This window comes from Terrapene carolina, unplaced genomic scaffold, assembly GCF_002925995.2.
Source record: "Terrapene carolina triunguis isolate 2854851 unplaced genomic scaffold, T_m_triunguis-2.0 Scaffold68, whole genome shotgun sequence".
NCBI classification, from domain to species: domain Eukaryota; kingdom Metazoa; phylum Chordata; order Testudines; family Emydidae; genus Terrapene; species Terrapene triunguis.
In genome coordinates this window covers 25,744,515-25,763,344 of record NW_020664419.1, presented here as the reverse complement: position 1 = coordinate 25,763,344, position 18,830 = coordinate 25,744,515, and the positions used below count along the sequence as shown (strand labels likewise).

Below are 18,830 nucleotides of genomic sequence, written 5' to 3'. Positions count from 1 at the left end.
TGTCTTATTCTTAGTTATTGTGAACTATAACTTTCTCAAATACATAGTTAGTCCTCACAGCTAGTCAGACTTGTTTGTAGCGAGAAAAGAGGAATTGCTCTTCACCTCATTCAGATTTCCTCTGAAATGCAATCGCGAATGATAGGAAAGGGACATTATTAGCTTTTCTGTCTGAAGTTTGACACCCACTAGTTTAAGCATGGGAATAGTAAGGTATTCAAAAACTAAGGTGATAAGGGCCATGAATAGGGCACAGAACCTTATGGGTAGTAACAAAAATACCTAAAGTCACTATACACAAAAGATTAAAGAGAAAATATTTCTCTGTTAGTTTTGTTTACTTCATGCATTTGGCAGCACTTGTGTATTGTCAATTTAATGGATTCCCATGTGCAGGCAGGCAGTCTTCCTCTTGCCTGCATGGGTCTTTTACACAGTAACTAGTGAGAGAAGCATTTTTAAGAATAGAAAAACATGATTTGGTTACAGCCATAAATATTGGCAGGGGGAACTCAGTGGCAGGTGCTGTACCTGAAACTACATTTAGATTTTTTTTTTAACTGATTAGATTTCAAGTACCCCTTTAAAATGCATTTCCTCCTCCCTACCAATCCCCTCCTCTACCAAACAAATAGTTTAAACTATTTCCATACAATGGAAAGTATGGGTGAATCTGACATTTTTAGAGACAAAGTGGGTGAGGTAGTATTTTATTGGACCAACTTCTGTTGGTGAGAGAAGCTTTCAAGCTTACACAGAGCTCTTCAGGTCATTTCTGGAGAGAGAAAAAAAGACTTCTATGACTTAATTGGCATTTTCCAACTCAAGCAGATGCAGGGTTCACTGGCATGCAGGACTCACTTCAGAAGTGGTAAAAGGAGGAAGTGACCTGCTACTTTAAAAATAATGGTCATGTCCATCTATCGAAAAACCACACAACATCCTCAGTCAGGCAATCCTCCTTCCCTCTCACCCACGCCCCCCTTTTTATTTCTGCCACTTCCCTATGCCTGAATTTGCTTTTCTAGAGGCCTGTCACTGGCAAGAAACAGTTTGTTGAGAAATTTTCAGTCTTACTATGTGTCTAGTTGTCCATCTCCTTTTCTAACTAGAGTCATTTATCAAACCCTATCCTAAAACCCTACTGACAAACAAGCTATTGTGCTTTCCAGAGTTTCCAAAGGGGCACTTTCAGGTCAGTTTTTGGCCCACAGCGATACAACAATTAAAAAAAAATTCAGACAGCTTCATCCAGAGTCATAAACAAGGAATTGTATAGGGTCACATCTACTTAAAAAATTCATCTCTTACGTAAACTGATCTGGCCCCCTCCTTCGTCGTTCATGCAGCTTCCGAATATCTTGTTTCCCTGCTCCCCACACTCCGATAGGCACTGATGCTGAGCTATCACCCACAAATATGATTTCAAGGGAAATAATTTTTCAATTTCTCTATATAAGAGGTTACCAAATTCATCTAAAATCCTACCAACAAGCTGTTATACTTTCCATAGTATTGAAATATTCAGGATTGCCATTATGTTTTGCTTATGTGCATAACAATATTTAAATCTTTTAGTATGAGAAGTGAATATTATTACAATCAACTTTTGGAACTGCACCTGCATTAGTTTCTTTTTCTTAAAAGTAAAAAAGTTTGCAGGTAAGTTAAAGAATTAAAATGGTGTCATTATGTGTGTGTATATAAATAAAATAATTACACTAAAGGTTTATGAGCAAAAGTACTGTGCATCTATATATAAATCTACAATGGTTCTGTACACCTTTCCTCCTATGTTCAATTTTAAATTGAATTGTAATGATTGTGACAGGTTTGGGCCCTTTGGGGTGTCAACTGATGTGCTGGGATGCCACTCAGTCCGCCTATTCTGCCCGGCTGGGTCCCCTTTACCTGGCCTTGCTGGAATAGGGTCACAAGCAAGCCAAGCACACAGGCAGGGCCACACCCAGCTGCACAGAGAGACAGATCTGCTGAGGAAATATTTGGCCTTAGGGGCATGCCCCAACACATTGGTGTCCACTCCCTTTAAGGGGTACAAACCCAAAGGTTTTATGAAATTCACCTCCTCCCTCAATGTGGAGGGAAATATGCATAACCTCTTGCCCCTCCCCAGTTAGAAATTACATATTACTAGAAATTACATAACTGGGTTATATTATAAACAAGAAATAAGTTTATTAACTACAAAAGGTGAATTGTAAGTGAATATAAAAATGACAGAATAAAGCAGATTACTGACCAAATAAAGCAAAATACGCAAGCTAAGCTCAATATACACCTCTACCCCGATATAATGCGGTCCTCGGAAGCCACAAAAATCTTACCACATTATATTGAACTTGCTTTGATCTGCTGGAGTGCGCAGTCCCTCCGCCCCGGAGCACTGCTTTACCACATTATATCCGAATTCGTGTTATATCGGGGTAGAGGTGTACTTAAAAAACAGGTTACAAAATGTAAATTATCAGAGGGGTAGCCGTGTTTGCTGCTTTTACAGATCCAGACTAGGAGTCCTGTGGCACCTTATAGACTAACAGACGTATTGGAGCATGAGCTTTTGCTCATGCTCCAATATGTCTGTTAGTCTATAAGGTGCCACAGGACTCTTTGCTGCTTTTACAAAATGTAAATTCGCACCCTAAATGTTATTTTAGGCAGGTTGCAAAGTTTGTGGTTCCGAGTTCCAGTTATATTCCTTTTCAGACTGGACCCTTGTCTCAGTCTGGACTCCCCCATTACCTTCTCTTCAGGTGACTTTAGCAGTCTCTCTTTTTGGGCAGACAGGCCATGGAGAGGAGGAGTTCTGTTTGCCTTCCTCCCCATCCTTAAATAGGATTTACATAAGGCGGGTGTGACAGGTTGGATCACAGAAACCCTCTTGGGAGCTGTCACCCGATGTGCCAAGACTACTTCTACCCCAGCTTTCCCTGCCAGCTCAGGACTCCAGCACCCTGTCTTGCTGAGCCAGACACTCCCATCTTCAACACAGACCCAGGGTCTGAACTACTTGCCCCAAAGCTGCAGGTTTACCTGAAAGCAACTAACAGACGTGTTCCTGTTTAACACTCAGATGCCCAACTCCCAATGGGGTCTAAACCCAAATAAATCCGTTTTACCCTGTATAAAGCTCATAAATTGTTCGCCCTCTATAACACTGATAGAGAGATATGTACAGTTGTTTGCTCCCCCAGGTATTAATACATACTCTGGGTCAATTAATAAGTAAAAAATGATTTTATTAAATACAGAAAGTAGGATTTAAGTGGTTCCAAGTAGTAACAGACAGAACAAAGTCACCAAGCGAAATAAAATAAAATGCGCAAATCTAGGTCTAATCAAACTGAATACAGATAAGATCCTCACCAGTTCCAGAATGATCCCTTTTACAGACTAATCTCCTTTTAGCCTGGGTCCAGCAATCACTCACACCTCTTGCAGTCACTGCCCTTTGTTCCAGTTTCTTCCAAGTATCCTGGGGGGTGGAGAGGCTCTCTCGTTAGCCAGCTGAAGACCAAATGGAGGGGTCTTCCAGGGGTTTAAATAGACTCTCTCTTGGGGGTGGAGATCCCCTCCTCACTCCTATGCAAAGTCCAGCTCCAAGATGGAGTTTAGGAGTCACCTGGGCAAGTCACATGTCCATGCATGAATCACAGTTTTTACAGGTAGCATCCATTGTTTACATGCTACCTTGAACGTCCTCAAGTAGACTTCCTATGTGGATTGGAGCATTCCAAGATCCATTGTCCTTTAAGTGTTTCTTGATTAGGTACTTAATTTCAACATTCCTTTCTCCAGGAACTGACCAAATGCTCTACTAAGGTTATTTAAAAATCAAGCCAGTACACAGCCAACATTCATAACGTCGAATACAAAAATGATACATGCATGCAAATAGGATTAATACATTCAGTAGATCACAACCTTCCAACCCACCACCCCCTCAATTCCTTCTTACTGGCTACTCCGACAGAGGGGTAGGAGGGTGGGTATTGGAATGGATATGAACACCACATCCCGAAGAACAAAATTTACAAGAAGGTGATAACCGTTCTTTCTTCAAGTGCTTGTTCATGTCAATTTCAATCAGGTGACTCTCAAGCCCAAGTTCAGGAGGTGGGGTCGGAGTCGTCCACTGATTGGAGCACTGCTCCCCTGAAAGCTGCATCGTCTCTGGCCTGCTGAGTAACCGCATATTGTGTGGTAAAGGTACGGATGGAGGACCGTGTCGCTGCTCTGCAGATTTCCTGAGTAGGGATCTGCGCCAGGAATGCTGTTGATGAAGCCTGTGCCCTGGTAGAGTGCGCAGTGATCGGGGGTGCGGGAACCCCTGCCAGGTTGTAACACTGGCGGATGCAGGATGTGATCTATGATGAAATGCGTTGTGATGATACAGGTAGGCCTTTCATTCTGTCCGCCACGAATAACTGGACCAATTTTCTGAATGGCTTCGTTCTCTCAATGTAGAAAGCTACCACCCTGCAAACACCTAGTGAATGGAGTCTCTGCTCCCTGCCATTAGAATGCGGCTTAGGGTAGAGCACTGTGAGAAAGATGTCCTGGTTAATGTGAAACTGATACAACCTTTGGGAAGAAAGCAGGGTGAGATCGGAGCTGAACTTCGTCCTTATAGAACACTGTATAAAAGGGGCTCTGAGGTTAGGGCCTTGAGTTCAGACACCCTCCTGGCCAAGGTTATCGCCACGAGGAACACCACCTTGTAAGAGAGGTAGAGGAGGGAGCATATTGCCAAGGACTCAAAAGGTGGTGCCATCAGTCTAGAAAGGACCAGGTTGAGGTCCCAGACCGGGACAGGCTGACAGACATCACGGTATAGCCTGTCGAGCCCTTTTAAGAACTGGCTTACCACGGGATTAGCAAACACAGAGCGTCCCTCCTCACCCAGGTGAAAGACCGAGATGGCGGCTAAGTGCACCCTTACTGATGACAACGAAAGCCACTGCTGCTTCAGATGGAGGAGGAAGTCCAGAATAAGCAGCACTGATGCTAGTGTCGGGGGCAAATGGCACTGCGCCAACCAGATTGAAAAACTCTTCCACTTGGCAAGGTATGTGGCTCTTGTAGAGGGTTTTCTGCTGTCAAGGAGGACCTGTCTAACCTGGTCTGAACAGGAAAGCTCCATCAGGTTCAACCATGGACCTTCCATGCCGTGAGGTGAAGCGACTCGCCGGCTTTCCCTCTGACTGCAAACTTTACCTGTGGAAATAATCCCATTCAGTTAGCTAGGTCTACTCACATGAATAAAGTCTACCACGTGGGTACTTTTGTGGAATTGACTGCTATGAGCCTCAGTAGATCCTGCGCCGCCTCAAAAGCCTCTGGGATAGACGAGAGAGGTAGGTGCTCCAATGGGAGCGGTGAGCAAGACGGGTCCAGACTTAACTGCCTCGCTTGGGCAGGAGTCAACGTGGCCCCACTCTGGCCCGACTAAGGTGCCACTAGTGACTGTTCCCTGGGTCTTGCAAAGGGAGATCGGCCTCTCTCTGACCTTTCTTTCTTCTGCGCCGGCGACTGGGACCAGTGCCAAAGTCTGAAATGTCCCCGAGAGGCTCCATGCCAGTGCCAAGCTCCCTTGCCAGCATCTTCCTTCGGCGCTGGATCCTTCAAAGACCGCGCTGGAGCGCTTCGCATCTACGACAACGTGCTGGGAGCAGGATCCCCGGTGCCTGGGTCCGACGGAGGTCGGAGAGTTGCCTCCATAAGGAGAATTTTGAGATGCTGCTCCCTGTCCTTAATGGTTCGCGGTTGGAATTCCCGACAGATCTTGCAGTGGTCTTTCTGATGACCCTCACCCAGGCACTGTAAGCAGGTGGTGTGGGGTGGGGGTCACTTTTTGGCGTGCACTTGACACAAATCTGGCAAGTCTTAAGCCCGGGGATCACGGCATGCCCCGGTAACAAATGAGGGGAAGGAGATTGGGGGAGGGGGAACCCCCTGAAACTGAAACTTATAAATAACTACTAAAGCAAACTAACTACTGGAAATTAACTATGTACAGCGCACAGCTAAAGCACTGCTAATCCACTTGCTGAAGCAAGAGAAGAGCAAGGGGAAGTTCTAGCTACTGTCACTGGCGGTAAGAAGGAATTGAGGGGGTGGCGGGTTGGCAGGGCTCTATATTGGGCACCATGAAGGCGCGACTCCAGGGGGTGCCCAGGCCTGCCCTACAGTTGCTGCAAGGGGAACAATCTTCCAGATACTGTGCACATGCATGCGCACACCCCTGATTGGAATTGACATGAACAAGCATTTGAAGAAGCATATCTTCATAAAGAATATGGAGTGAAACATCACAATGGTAACTGAAGTCAAACAATTCCGAATACATTGCTTCAATGCTCACTTGTTAGTTTAGGGCTGGTGTAGCACCTGAGACCTGAACCACAGTCAACGAAGTTAGGCTGTGTATTAAAGCAGATGCTTACAAGTTTACTGTCTAATACATGACCCTGGCAAAGGTATTGCTAGTGTTACTAAAATACAGGCACTCCTAAGAAGCAACAGATACTGGGTATGTATGGGAATACACTCCAAAAGATTAGGCCTGTACATCCTGACCTAACATAAGAGGATTTGACAGAAGTGATGAATAGGGATATTTTGCCTGAGACATCTGGAGCAAGGTACAAGGGGAGGTAACAAGCAGATGTCATGAAACACGTACGGTGGTATGTAAGTTGTCTCAGCCTATAAATGTTGGGGAACCTCACCTTAAGGTCCAGCATAGGGAGCAGTGGAAAGTCCTGCCGCTGACTGAGCCAAGTCCTTGCCACTGGGCACTTGTGTTAGTAGCTGTAGACACTGATCCAGGAAGCCAGTACTGTGTCCTGAGGACAATAAACCTGGCCGAGCACCTTCGCCACTGAACCAAGTCTGTGGTCCTTCTGGATAATACTATCGAGGTCTGCTGGGTTGGCTATCTGTGCAGAGCTGGGACAGCACATGGCACACACGTGCCAACTGACAACAGCTGATACAAAAGACCTAGCTGCAATGTTTAAAAACTATGATTACAAATAGTGTTTTCGCTTTTCAGAACTATTTTTTCTATTTAATGGATCCATTTACTGTAGCTGAACTGTTAACTCATCCAAGAATGATTTCAGTGCTCTGCTCAGTATCACAGAACAGCTATAAAAACCTAGAATGTGGGTTTACTATCTGAATCATACCAAAAAAAGAAAAAAAGATGAAAAACATTAAAGGTGAACAAAGGTCGTGTGATATGTGAGAGTGGTAATGGCTGGTTTTTTTGGGTAAGAAAACTGGTTTGCTCCCCTTTCTTCTTCTTTATGATGTGTAAGGGCACCTTACCCCCTGTAGTTTCTTTGTTTTAGTTTCGGGATGATTTTTACCTTAGAAATATCAGCAATATCTTCCCTGGTTTTGCCGGAGAACAAAATCTGATCCCATCCTGCTGCCAGTGCAGGATTGCTCCCTACACTGGTGCACTGGGGCAAGGGAAGAGAAGAGGACCCACTTCTCAGCCTTTCCTGCCATGCCTAAAGGATTGCTGGGAGCACTCCTGAAATTGGCAGCCTACTAGCTCAGTCTAAGACCCTACGGAGAAGATAAGTGCGAATCAGCAGGACCTAGCAGTGAAAGAGCAATGCTCTCCAATTACAAGCCAGGGCTGTCTGAAAAGCCCACTCACTTTGTCAATGTCCCTGTCCACTGGCAAGAGAACAGGTGCCTTTTTCTAGTACAGCCTAAAGCCTAGAAACAGTGACTTCTGCTTTTGCACACAATTATCACCTGACTCTCTAGTTGACACCGGCTTGTTAAAGATTCATTGTTCTATTTCTCTAACAAACCACCACCACAGCACTTTTGTTGTGTTCAGTGAGCTAGCAGCAAAGTGGTGCTCCCTAAAATGCTGCTCGCTGAAGTGCTGGCAAGCAGATTTTCTGACAATAGGATTTTAGACAATTTCACTTCAAAGTCAGCACACACAATGCAGCTAGTACTATAGCGACATATCATAGGAACTGAAAGGAAGCATGAAAAAGAAATATAAGGAGTGAGATAAGATTTCATTCACTTCCTAGACAGGCAATCAATTTTATATTGCACACAAGCTCCAATTCCACAAAAGTACCCACGTGATAACTAGGTCTACTCACGTGAATAAAGTCTAACTGAATGGGATTATTTCCACGGGTAAAGTTAGTCAAGTGAGTAACTATTTGCATGATCAGAGCTATAGTTAGGCATACAAGGGAGAATACATATTCACACTTCAGAAATCACAAAACAGACACCCCTGAAGACATGATCAATCATTTTTTTTAAAGCCTCAGAGAAAAACAACTCCACGTTCCCCAATTCCATGTATGCATGTCAGGATGAAAATTCAGCCTTTAATGTACGCACACAATTGTGGGGGGGGTCTCCCGCTCTTCAACCCTCCCCATCCGTCCAGGCTTTCCCCTGGTTTTCACTTGCAAGCACTGTCCCCTGCTCTCTGCCCTGGGTACAGATACAAAGAAGCAAGACTACAGCACCATTATCAAGTGAATTCCACTGGCTCCCCATTCATATCAAGATCCAGTATAAAACTATATTACTGCAGCACCCAGAGGCCACAATCAGGATCACTGTGTTAAGTGCTGTACAAACACACAGGAAAAACAAATTTCAGCGTGGTAGTGTGCTAGTCTGTATCAGCAAAAACAATGAGGAGTCCTTGTGGCACCTTAGAAACTAACAAATTTATTTGGGCATAAGCTTTCGTGGGCTAAAACCCACCTCATCAGATGCATGGAGTGAAAAATACAGAAAGCAGTATAAATATTACAGCACATGAAAAGATGGGAATTCCCTTATCGAGTGGGGAGTCAGTGTTAACGAGGCCAATGCAATCAAGGTGGAAGTGGCCTATTCTCAACAGCTGACAAGAAGGTATGAGTATCAGCAGAGGGGAAAATTACTTTTTGTAGTGACCTAGCCACTCCCAGTCTTTATTCAGGCCTAATTTGATGGTGTCCAGTTTGCAAATTAATTCTAGTTCTGCAGTTTCTCGTTGGAGTCTGTTTTTGACGTTTTTTTGTTGAAGGTAATATATCTGCATATACAACCCAAAACTGTTTTGCTGAACATGTTTAATGTGTGGTGAATTTGCCCACACCCTGTTCTCTTTTCGCTATTACTGCTTCCCAAGTTTCTTCCTCACAAGATACATTGATCTGAAACATCTCTCATGATTTAGCTTCCATTTTTCCAAATAGCATCTCTTTGTGTTATTTATTGTCCATGTTTCTGATATGGTCCTTCTTTATCATTTTCTTCTGTCTTGAAGAGTGTTCACAATTCCAACTTTAGAATCAACTGCAAATCTCATTAACATGCCATTTACTTACCCTTTAAGGTCATTATATTCATAAGTTCAGAGCAGTCTGTTCACCAATCCTTGCAGTACCCCTCTAGAACTATCCACCCAATTTCATACATTGCCAGCTCACCTTTGTTTAGTCTTTTCAGCCATAGGACAGAGTTTTTATCCTTTTACTCCACAGAGTTCCTATTCAAGCCAACAGTTAATTTTTTAACTAAGAACTTGAAAGACATAATATCAAATGTTACATCCACTGAGTTTCCTTCATCTACCAAAAGGAGAAATTCAGGGTTGTCTGAACACTTGTGCAATGTAATATATAAATATATACTGTATCTCCTATATAAAAGGGAGACAGTTTTCCCCTTAGCCCAGCTGATTCCATGACTCATGTTCTTATAACAAAATATTATTTGGCCACACTAATAATTTAAAGACATTTTCAAAGCTTTTACAAAATCTCTTAACCCTTTAGGCTTCAAGTTTAATTCCAGGACATTTGTTAAATTAAGCAAAAACAACTATAGGCGGGCACACACCATTTGCCTTCCATCTCTTTGTGGTTATGCAAACTTGCAAGCTTTGGTGAACTGAACATTAAAAACAGAAAAAAACCAATGAGGAGTCCTTGTGACACCTTAGAGACTAACAAATTTATTTGGTCATAAGCTTACGCCCAAATAAAATTTGTTAGTCTCTAAGGTGCCACAGGGACTCCTCATTGTTTTTGCTGATACAGACTAACACGGCTACCACTCTGAAACATTTATTAAAAACAGAGCCACTGAAGGCCATATTTCATCAGATCCACAATTTTAGCATCTCAGTTCTAGTGACAACAAATAAAAACATTTACTATCCAAAGGAACATTTTTGTGCTTTATTGTGTGTACCTTTTCTATAAACCTGATATATTGATCAATAAATAGATACTGCTTCTTCCTTGTGCAATGAACTTAACTTGGAATCTAAAACGTGAAGACTTCTTGTTCCTTGCCATTACTCAATAATTCTCAAGATTATTTTTGCCCTGAAGTTTGTTGTTTTGCATTGAGGAAGTAGTTAATTAAAACTGAAGATGAGACACATTTCAAAGGCTAACCGACCCGTGTTTTCTTGCTAACAAGACAGAAATGTGTTAACTAAACGTATGAGAGAGAAAACATAGTATGATTCTCCAAGCTTCTTTGGACTCTTTCCTAGTACATAAACAGCATAGGAGCATTAGTTTAGAATCATGTTGTGGTGCCATAGTTTGTGCTTTGCTAAAATGTAACAGATACAGGTATCCGATATCTAGGGCAACATACAACCTTAAAGAAAAACAACTGCCTAAGCATCAAAATAGGATGCATTAGCAAACCACAGTAAGTGTACTAATTATAAATACACTAATTTATACAAGACACCCAATTATGTATTACTATTTAAGAACAAGTGAACAAGAAACTGGCCTGGAGCAAGTGCTGAGTGCATCAAGGTAACCCAGACACACCCTGGTACTAGCGTAAGCCACTCAGATGGCCTAACTTAGACTTCCACCATCCTCTTCACTGCTTCATTCCCTCCACACACCCTGTCTTTTCTGCATTTAATATTTCGAAAAGAAAAAAAAAGTGTCCCGCATTAGTCTTAGCCTTTGATCACAAATAAAATCCAGTAAAATATACCCATAAGGAAACCAAGAAATTGCAATTGCCATTAAACCTGCTTTTTCGACCTACAATCAGTCAGGTAACAAAAATTGTTTTTGAAAGAGACCCTCACTGGTCTCTTTCAGCTAGCAGAAAAAGTCATACGTACATATTTTAACAAAAAAATGGACATCAGCACTTCTTTGCCAACTGTAAAGATGTTCTAAGATATTTCTCTTTCACAACACAGCTTCTTTCTGATTGGTCTGTTATCTAAGTCAGTCCTGTGTTTGTGACATCAGGTTCATTGCCATGAAGATGTACATTATTGTGAAAGTCAAAAACTTAAACACAACAGCTCAAAATTCTGCTCCACTTGCATCATATGTGCATCCTTCACTACACTATATGGAATGGAAATGCGCAAAAAAATATGGCCCCATACAATGTTCCCTCTAATTTTTTCCATCCATGTGCACCAATATCGGGGTAATGTGCGGATGTGTGCTACCAGTAGAAACAAAACACCAAGATGTAATGTATATTTTTAAAAAGTTACTATTGGGATAATTACTCCAGCAAGGACAGGTTAAGCATTTTAGAACTCACTACTCAAAGAATTAAAGAAAGAAATAAAATTATGAAATGCATAGAGCAGGCAAAAAACTAAAACAGCAATTTGAAAGAACAAAATTACAGAGACGTGTGTGAGACAGAGAAAGTGTGCAAGAGAGGTGTGGGTGTGCGCGAGAGAGAGAGAGAAGGGGAAGTGTATGAGAGACCATGCGCTCTCTCTAAGCGGTGAGGCACTCACCAGTCTGAATGCTTGTTCAGACCTCAGCACTAGCAGCCACATCTAACTCCCAAGCCCTGTCCCTCCTCCCTCTGTGGAGATGAGGTACCTGGGCAGGGGGAGGGAGACACCCTGACATCAGCACCCCCTCCCCCTCTGCTCAGCAAGCAGGAGGGTACCAGAAGCAGCTGGCCAGGGGCTCCAAGGAAGAGGGCAGGAGCAACATGGCTGCAGAGCAGCAGGGGGAGGGGCACCTGAACACAGTCGCTGGATGTGTGCAGCTCTTCTCATCAAATGCTCAGCACTTGATTGATTCTTGGGTGGCCATGCGGCTTAGGGGAGAACACTGACCTATAAGTTCCCTATGTTCAAACAGAATGATTATTCAGCCTGCAGTAGGGCCCAGAATACATTAGTTTACAATCTGGAAGGAGAAAGGTAAGGAAGGGGAGGAGGGGAAAAGATACAGACAGAGGGTTCAAAGGCTGAAAGTTGGCACACATATTGGTACTTCCATGGGGCTGCCTTTTGTTTATTCATGAACTATCCCCCAATCATCCTCCTTCCTTGTCATTATTAGCTGACTAGTTTCTTGTAGGCTTCCTTGGGGAAAAGGGGAATGAGACGTAATGGCAGAGCACTTTTTATTTATACATAAATTACTCTTAAGAAATATTGGTGAAGAGAGCATCCATTTATGTTACTTTTCAAAATAGGAAATTCCCTCTTTATACAAGATGTATTTTGCAGACAGCTGCATAACAAGCCTCCCCTTACTGTTTTCTATATTTTACTTTTGATAGCCCAACTCTCGTCCTCCATTTTGAAACTTATCCTCCAAGGATAAAGTAAATAGACTTCACATTTCTATCATGTTCTTCTATTCAGCATGTCTCTCCCCCTGGAGGCAACCAAACACTGCTAGTACCAGGGGATGCTCACCATTATCTGGGCTGATACCATAATCTAGAAAAAAAAAAACACTTAGCATTTGTTTACTCTAGAGAGCATAAGTAAGGGGACAGGGAATGGAAACGAGAAAGGAACCATATCAGAAAAATAAATTCTGGTCTGGTACAATAGATCAGCAGCCAGATTATTCTAATCAGGCCAGAAATGTATTTTAAGATGTAAAATTTTGGTGATTTCTTCACTACCACTACAGTTTACTATCCTGTCCCCTTTTGTATCCATAATTGGCTGCTACTCAACCTCAGTCAGGACAAGATTCTGTCACTTCAGCATAAGCAAGGCTGCTGCTTTGGCAATATGACAAGGGGTTTCTTACAAGGGTGGGGGCAAACTGATCTACACAACCTGGATGTCATGAATAAGGCAATGATTTTGTCAGAGGTCACGGAAGTCACGGAATCAATGAATTCCAAAGACCTCCATGACTTCAGCCCCAGCGGCTGGAAGCTGCAGGGTCCCACCTCCTTTCACAGCGGCAGGGAGCTGTAATTTAGCCCCACTGTCCGAGGCAGTGAGCCCCCAAGCTCCCCAACCGCCACAGGCAGGGGGTACCCCGCAGCTCCCCAGTCGCCACCATGGGGGACAGGGGGACCCCTGCAGCTCCCCACTGTGGTGGCGGCAGGGGGACCCTGGAGCTCCCCTGTACCACTGGGGAGGGGGACCCTGGAGCTGAGTCCCCATGGGTGGTGGGGGCCCCAGAGCTGGCAGCTGCGGGGTGGCTGGGCAGCCCCTTCCCATTTTATCATGGATATTTTTAGTAAAAGTCAGGGACAGGTCACGAGCTTTCGTGAATTTTTCTTTGAAACTTAATATTTTGAAGTTTTTAAAAAGTACATTAAAATTGCCTCTTGTAGGGAAGCAATTGAGCGAGAACACCAACTTTAACAGTATATCAGCGCTAAATTTTATGATCAATCAGAAGAAGAGATTTTCTTAATATCAACTAAAAAGAGAATTGTTTGCCTTTCACTCCTATCCTTAATGTTTGCCTTAATGTAGAAATAGAAATTAATGGAGATATCCTATCTCCTAGAACTGGAAGGGACCTTGAAAGGTCATCGAGTCCAGCCCCCTGCCTTCACTAGCAGGACCAAGTATTGATTTTGCTCCAGAACCTTAAGTGGCCCCCTCAAGGATTGAACTCACAACCCTGGGTTTATCAGGCTCAAACCACTGAGCTATCCCTCCCCCCACCTGGCAAATTTGAACTCAAATGTTACTAACGTAGAAGTGCAGTCAGATTCCTACAGCTTTCCTATTCCACAATACCGTAACTTCTGGGTATGAATGGGAATTCATTCATGCCTATATTTCATTTAGTTGCTATTTTACGGACCACCAACATTTTACATTTAGTAACAGTTTCCATATAATTAAAAAGAGGAAAACATACATATTTTAAGATGTTTCTGGCAAAGTAGAGCACTTGCTAAGGAAATGCTTAATTTGACTTCTAAAAAAAAAAAAAAGGGAAAAATCTTCTTTCCCCCTTCTTGTAATTAAGCTACTAGATGGGGGGGGGGGAGGAAACTAGCACATAGTTATTTTAGATGTACCCTCGGATGTCAATATGTATGAAACATTCACCAGCTGCATATAGTAAATAAAATATTTGAAAGAAACGCTTATTTTTTCCCTTTTCCTACAAATTTATAAATTGATTTTTTTCAAAAACCTACCACCACTCTCAATTATTCTGATGAGGCTTTAAAAAACAAAAACAACAAAAACTTATCCCGTTTCTTAAGATCACCTCATATGTGGTACACATCGTGCATCGAACCCAAAGAAAGACGGCATACATCAAAAAACCTCAGCCACTGCCAAACAGGTTTTCCATATTTTCCTACCCTCCATGCACACCAAGCCATATTTCAATAAGCTTGGACATTCCTTATTCAAGAGCATTCTTTATTACTTACGTAAAAAGTGTTTTTCCAGTAAGGCGATTTCCAGGTGACCTTTGATCTCATTTAATCTATCAGACTCTGTTCTGTTAAAATCCTGGACTCCTGATGCCATGTTGATGGCCCCTGGACCAGCCTATGAAAAAGGAGGGGGGGGGAAAATAAATAAATACATTGACAACTCAGAAGGAAGCTTCTCCCTGAAGTGTCATTTAAATACTTTAATTTACCTCAAAAACAGTAAACAAAGAGCTGTGTGAAAAAATGTGTAAGCATTTGAAGCCAACACAGCAACGCTCTTATTCAGCATTAGACTTACTGAAATGAATCAATAACAGCTGATCAAACATACAGCATCTCCCTCCGACAGGTTTGCTCAGTGCGCTTGCCTAGAAAGATTCTAGATTTGCTGCAACATGACGATCATTTCACTTCCCTCCTGCTGGCTGAAAGTGCATTTCAAATAACGCCTTTTCCCTTTAATTTGACACATGGCCAATTAAAACAAAAAAAATCCAATATGCACACAAGCAACAATCTATGTCCTGGTCTATACTTAAAACTTAGGTTGATATAGCTACAGCTCTCGGGGCTGTGAAAAATCAACATTCCTGAGTGCCACAGCTATGCCAACCTCAACATCCAGTGCAGATGCAGTAAGGTTGATGAAAGCATTCTTCTGCTGACCTAGCTACTGTTGCTCAGGGAGGTGCGGTGATTACAGGAGGAGTTACTTCCGTTGCAGTAGTGTATGTCTACACTATGGTGTCACAAAGGCAGAGCTGCAGTTCCATAGCTATACTGCTGTAACCCCCTGTAGCACACAGACAAGCCTCAACAAAAACAGATTTTTCTAAGCACTGACTACCATTCTGTACAAATCCTCTCTCACATATATGTGAATACTTTAGCGTCAAGACATAATCCTGAAGGAAGAAAATCTACAACCCTGATGCAAGAAAGGCAACAAAAAACCAGCAGGGCTATTTTGTTGCATTTTTACAGGAATGTGGGTAGTGTCCAAAAGACGATGCTGCAGGACAAAAACCTCTAGGCTCTTGCATCTTTTAGAGGTGATTTATCATCATCTTTACCAGCAGCGGCTAAATAAACTAAGCACTGGAAATACTGCAGAATGTGAAAATCAAAGAAGAATGCATGGCTTCTAACAAGCAGCAGCTTGCACAAAGTGAAACAACAAAGGAACAGAGGTACTTTCATACTAAGAGGCAGGTGAGGATGCTACGTTTTTGGAAATAGTCTGTTAAATTACAAGGAAGACAGATTTCTGTTTTGCAAGATGGTTAATTAAAACGTCATGTGCAATCACTATTAGCAATGTACAAACTCTATAGATGGATTTTGGGTGTAAGCTCTTGGAGCTACTCATGGTATTAAATGCTTGCCAGATGCAATAGTATTCATTTTATAAGTAAAGCAAAGGTGAATTTTTATTCTTAGCCCACGATTGAGTCATCTATACACATTCAGAACTCAAATGAACATGAGTACTTTTGAAAGAAATGAAATATTTTATACAAAAATAAAATCCAGTAACTAAATTAGTATAATATGATCTAAATATAGTCAAGTAATTCAGCACGTTAATAGAACTGTTTTAAATTTTAAAATAAATTAAATGTTTAAAAACTAATTATAAGTATTTAGTTTTAAAAAAAAATATGTATCCCATCCAAAGGTTTTAAAAACAGATCAGTGATTTATTCATAACATACACAGCATATACATTTTCACTGTTAGGAATTATTTACACTTTTTAAGTACCCTGTCAATGTACCTGTAACACAGAGGCCCATTGGTGCCCACAGGCAAAAGGGTTCACTGTTCTCTATGATCAAGTCCTATATCAGACCTGAAACTCGCTACACCTAATACACTGTTTCATGGTATTTATCCAAAAAGAGTAGCTTATAAGGTCTCTACTGAAAGCTTGTAATGATTAGGGGTATTGATAAGTTACAAGATGTGTATATGGATAATATTTAAGGAATAATGTAACAATGTTGAAAATTATACCCTTATGGTACTGGGTGAGTGATCCAGGGAATGTGTCTTGGTGATGACCCTTTCAAGCGGGACGGAGTTGTTATCCCTCCCTGGCAAGCCAATTTTGTAATATATGATTCAATTGCCTACTCTTGCCCCATCCCCAAACACTCAATGGAAAACCAACTGTAAACAATCAAAGCCATTTGAAGGTAACAAGAAACTTTATAACAGACTTTGACTGATTGGTGTCAATATCCTCAGAAGCAGAAGATGCATAGCTCCTAGTCTAAGGAGTTTGCAAACCCTATTAGGCCTCGTCTACACTAGGGTGTGTGGGGGGGGACTGATCTAAGTTACACAACTTCAGCTACATGAGTAACGTAGCTGAAGTCGACATACTTACATCTACTTACCACGGTGTCTTCACTGCGGTAAGTCGACGGCTGACTCTCTCCCGTCAACTCCACCTGCGTCTCTCGCCCAGGAGGAGTACTGGAGTTGACGGGAGAGCACTCAGCGGTCGATTTATCATGTATAAACTAGACGTATAAATCGACCCCCGCTGGATCGATTGCTGCCCGTCGATCCAGCGGGTAATGTAATGTAGACAAGCCCTTAGTGAACAGAAACAAAAGACTGATTCAGTATTTGAGAGAGCAGAGAAAGACCCTCTGTGCATCCATTCACTGAAGAGAGATCTTGTTGAGCAGGTGTTTTTCATGAAACCTGACTCTCAGTGCTGAGTACCTCAAAAACCACCACAGTACCATTTTATTAAATGTACATGTTTTCTTAATTGGAGTTATAGAGATGCAGAACTTGAATCTCACACTAATGACCTGTAATATAACAGATTCTATTCTTACAAGGCTTCAAACCAGGATTGATAAAAATTGATTTAAAAAAAAAAAATCAGATTTTTTTACTTCAATTAAACAAAGGTTACTTTAAAAAAAATAAACCTAAAATTAAATTTGAAATTGATAACCTATGTTAAGGCCTACATTTATTATAATCTATTAAAATCATTTAATTTTTTTTTTGTACTTCATTTAAACAGTACCTTGTCTGCCAAGTTTTAAAGAAAGTCAGACAACTGAGCTGGTGGAAATCACTCGCTAAGCACCAGGAACCAGAGTTTGCTGGAGTGCTAACCCAACTTTTGATAGCAGTAGCCTCTTCTGCAGGTTCAGAAAGACTAATTTTCTTCATTTCAGTTTATTCAACTGGTTCAGTTCGATGACTACGTCATTCAAAAGTTAAACTTCAAGGTGAGATTTCTTAAGAAGTAGGCAAGGTTGTTTTCCTCTTCCAATTTATGAATAAAAACTAAGGGTAGAGGATCAGATCTACTAGTTCTAAACTGCGGAAGGACATGATTACCAGAAACAAGCATTTCAATACATTAAACTACAGATAATACTTCCTTTGTTTAGTAAATCAGTTTTTAATGCCAAAAAAAAAAAAAAAAAAAAAAGATTTCCCTTATGTATCCAGCAACTTTAAAGGTAGCTTTATTTAATTAGAAAAATAAACTGTTTTTGATCATTAACTGAATTTGCATTTCAATCCTAGAGAGCTTGACACAAGTCTCAAGTAAGATATTAATCTAGTAAATAAGAAATGAATCATTCACCATTTTATAATAAAAATGTAAAAATTAAAAATCTCAATAAATGTACGTTAAGTTACTTAAGCAATTATATAGATGTGTGTAGATAGTATCATAGTATCCTCCCGGCTAGCCCCAAATTTAGAGTAAAGGCTATATTTAGTTGCAAAGCAACATATTTGAATTGTTATTAACCAATGAGAATCAACCTCTCTTTAGGAAAAGTATTAAAGTCTATGATTTACAAATCAATGTTTCCTGCTTGCTGATTTAAATCATGATTAAAATTTGTGATTTAAATCACTAATTTAAAAATCAATCCACCCTGTTTAGGCTAGTTTTCAACAATGGTTTTATTGGCTAACCCTGTAGGTGAATGTGAGCAAGTAATTAGTATCCCAGTATCTGAGTTTCCTCATCTGTAAATATGGATCATCTAGTACATTTACAAAGCGGTTACAAATAATAACAAATGAAGTTTTGTAAGACATTTGAAGAAACTCAGGCCTACTCTACACTTAAGACTTAG

General features: G+C 41.4%; 1 protein-coding gene across 1 annotated transcript in view; it reads right to left on the bottom strand.

Annotated features, from left to right (window-relative positions):
- Positions 1-18,830, bottom strand: part of GRAMD4 (GRAM domain containing 4) — a 128,816-nt gene that overhangs the window by 54,889 nt on the left and 55,097 nt on the right. The window contains exon 3 of the mRNA XM_029910833.1: positions 14,691-14,815. Coding sequence (XP_029766693.1) covers positions 14,691-14,815 — 125 coding nt within the window. The remainder of the gene's footprint in view (positions 1-14,690; positions 14,816-18,830) is intronic.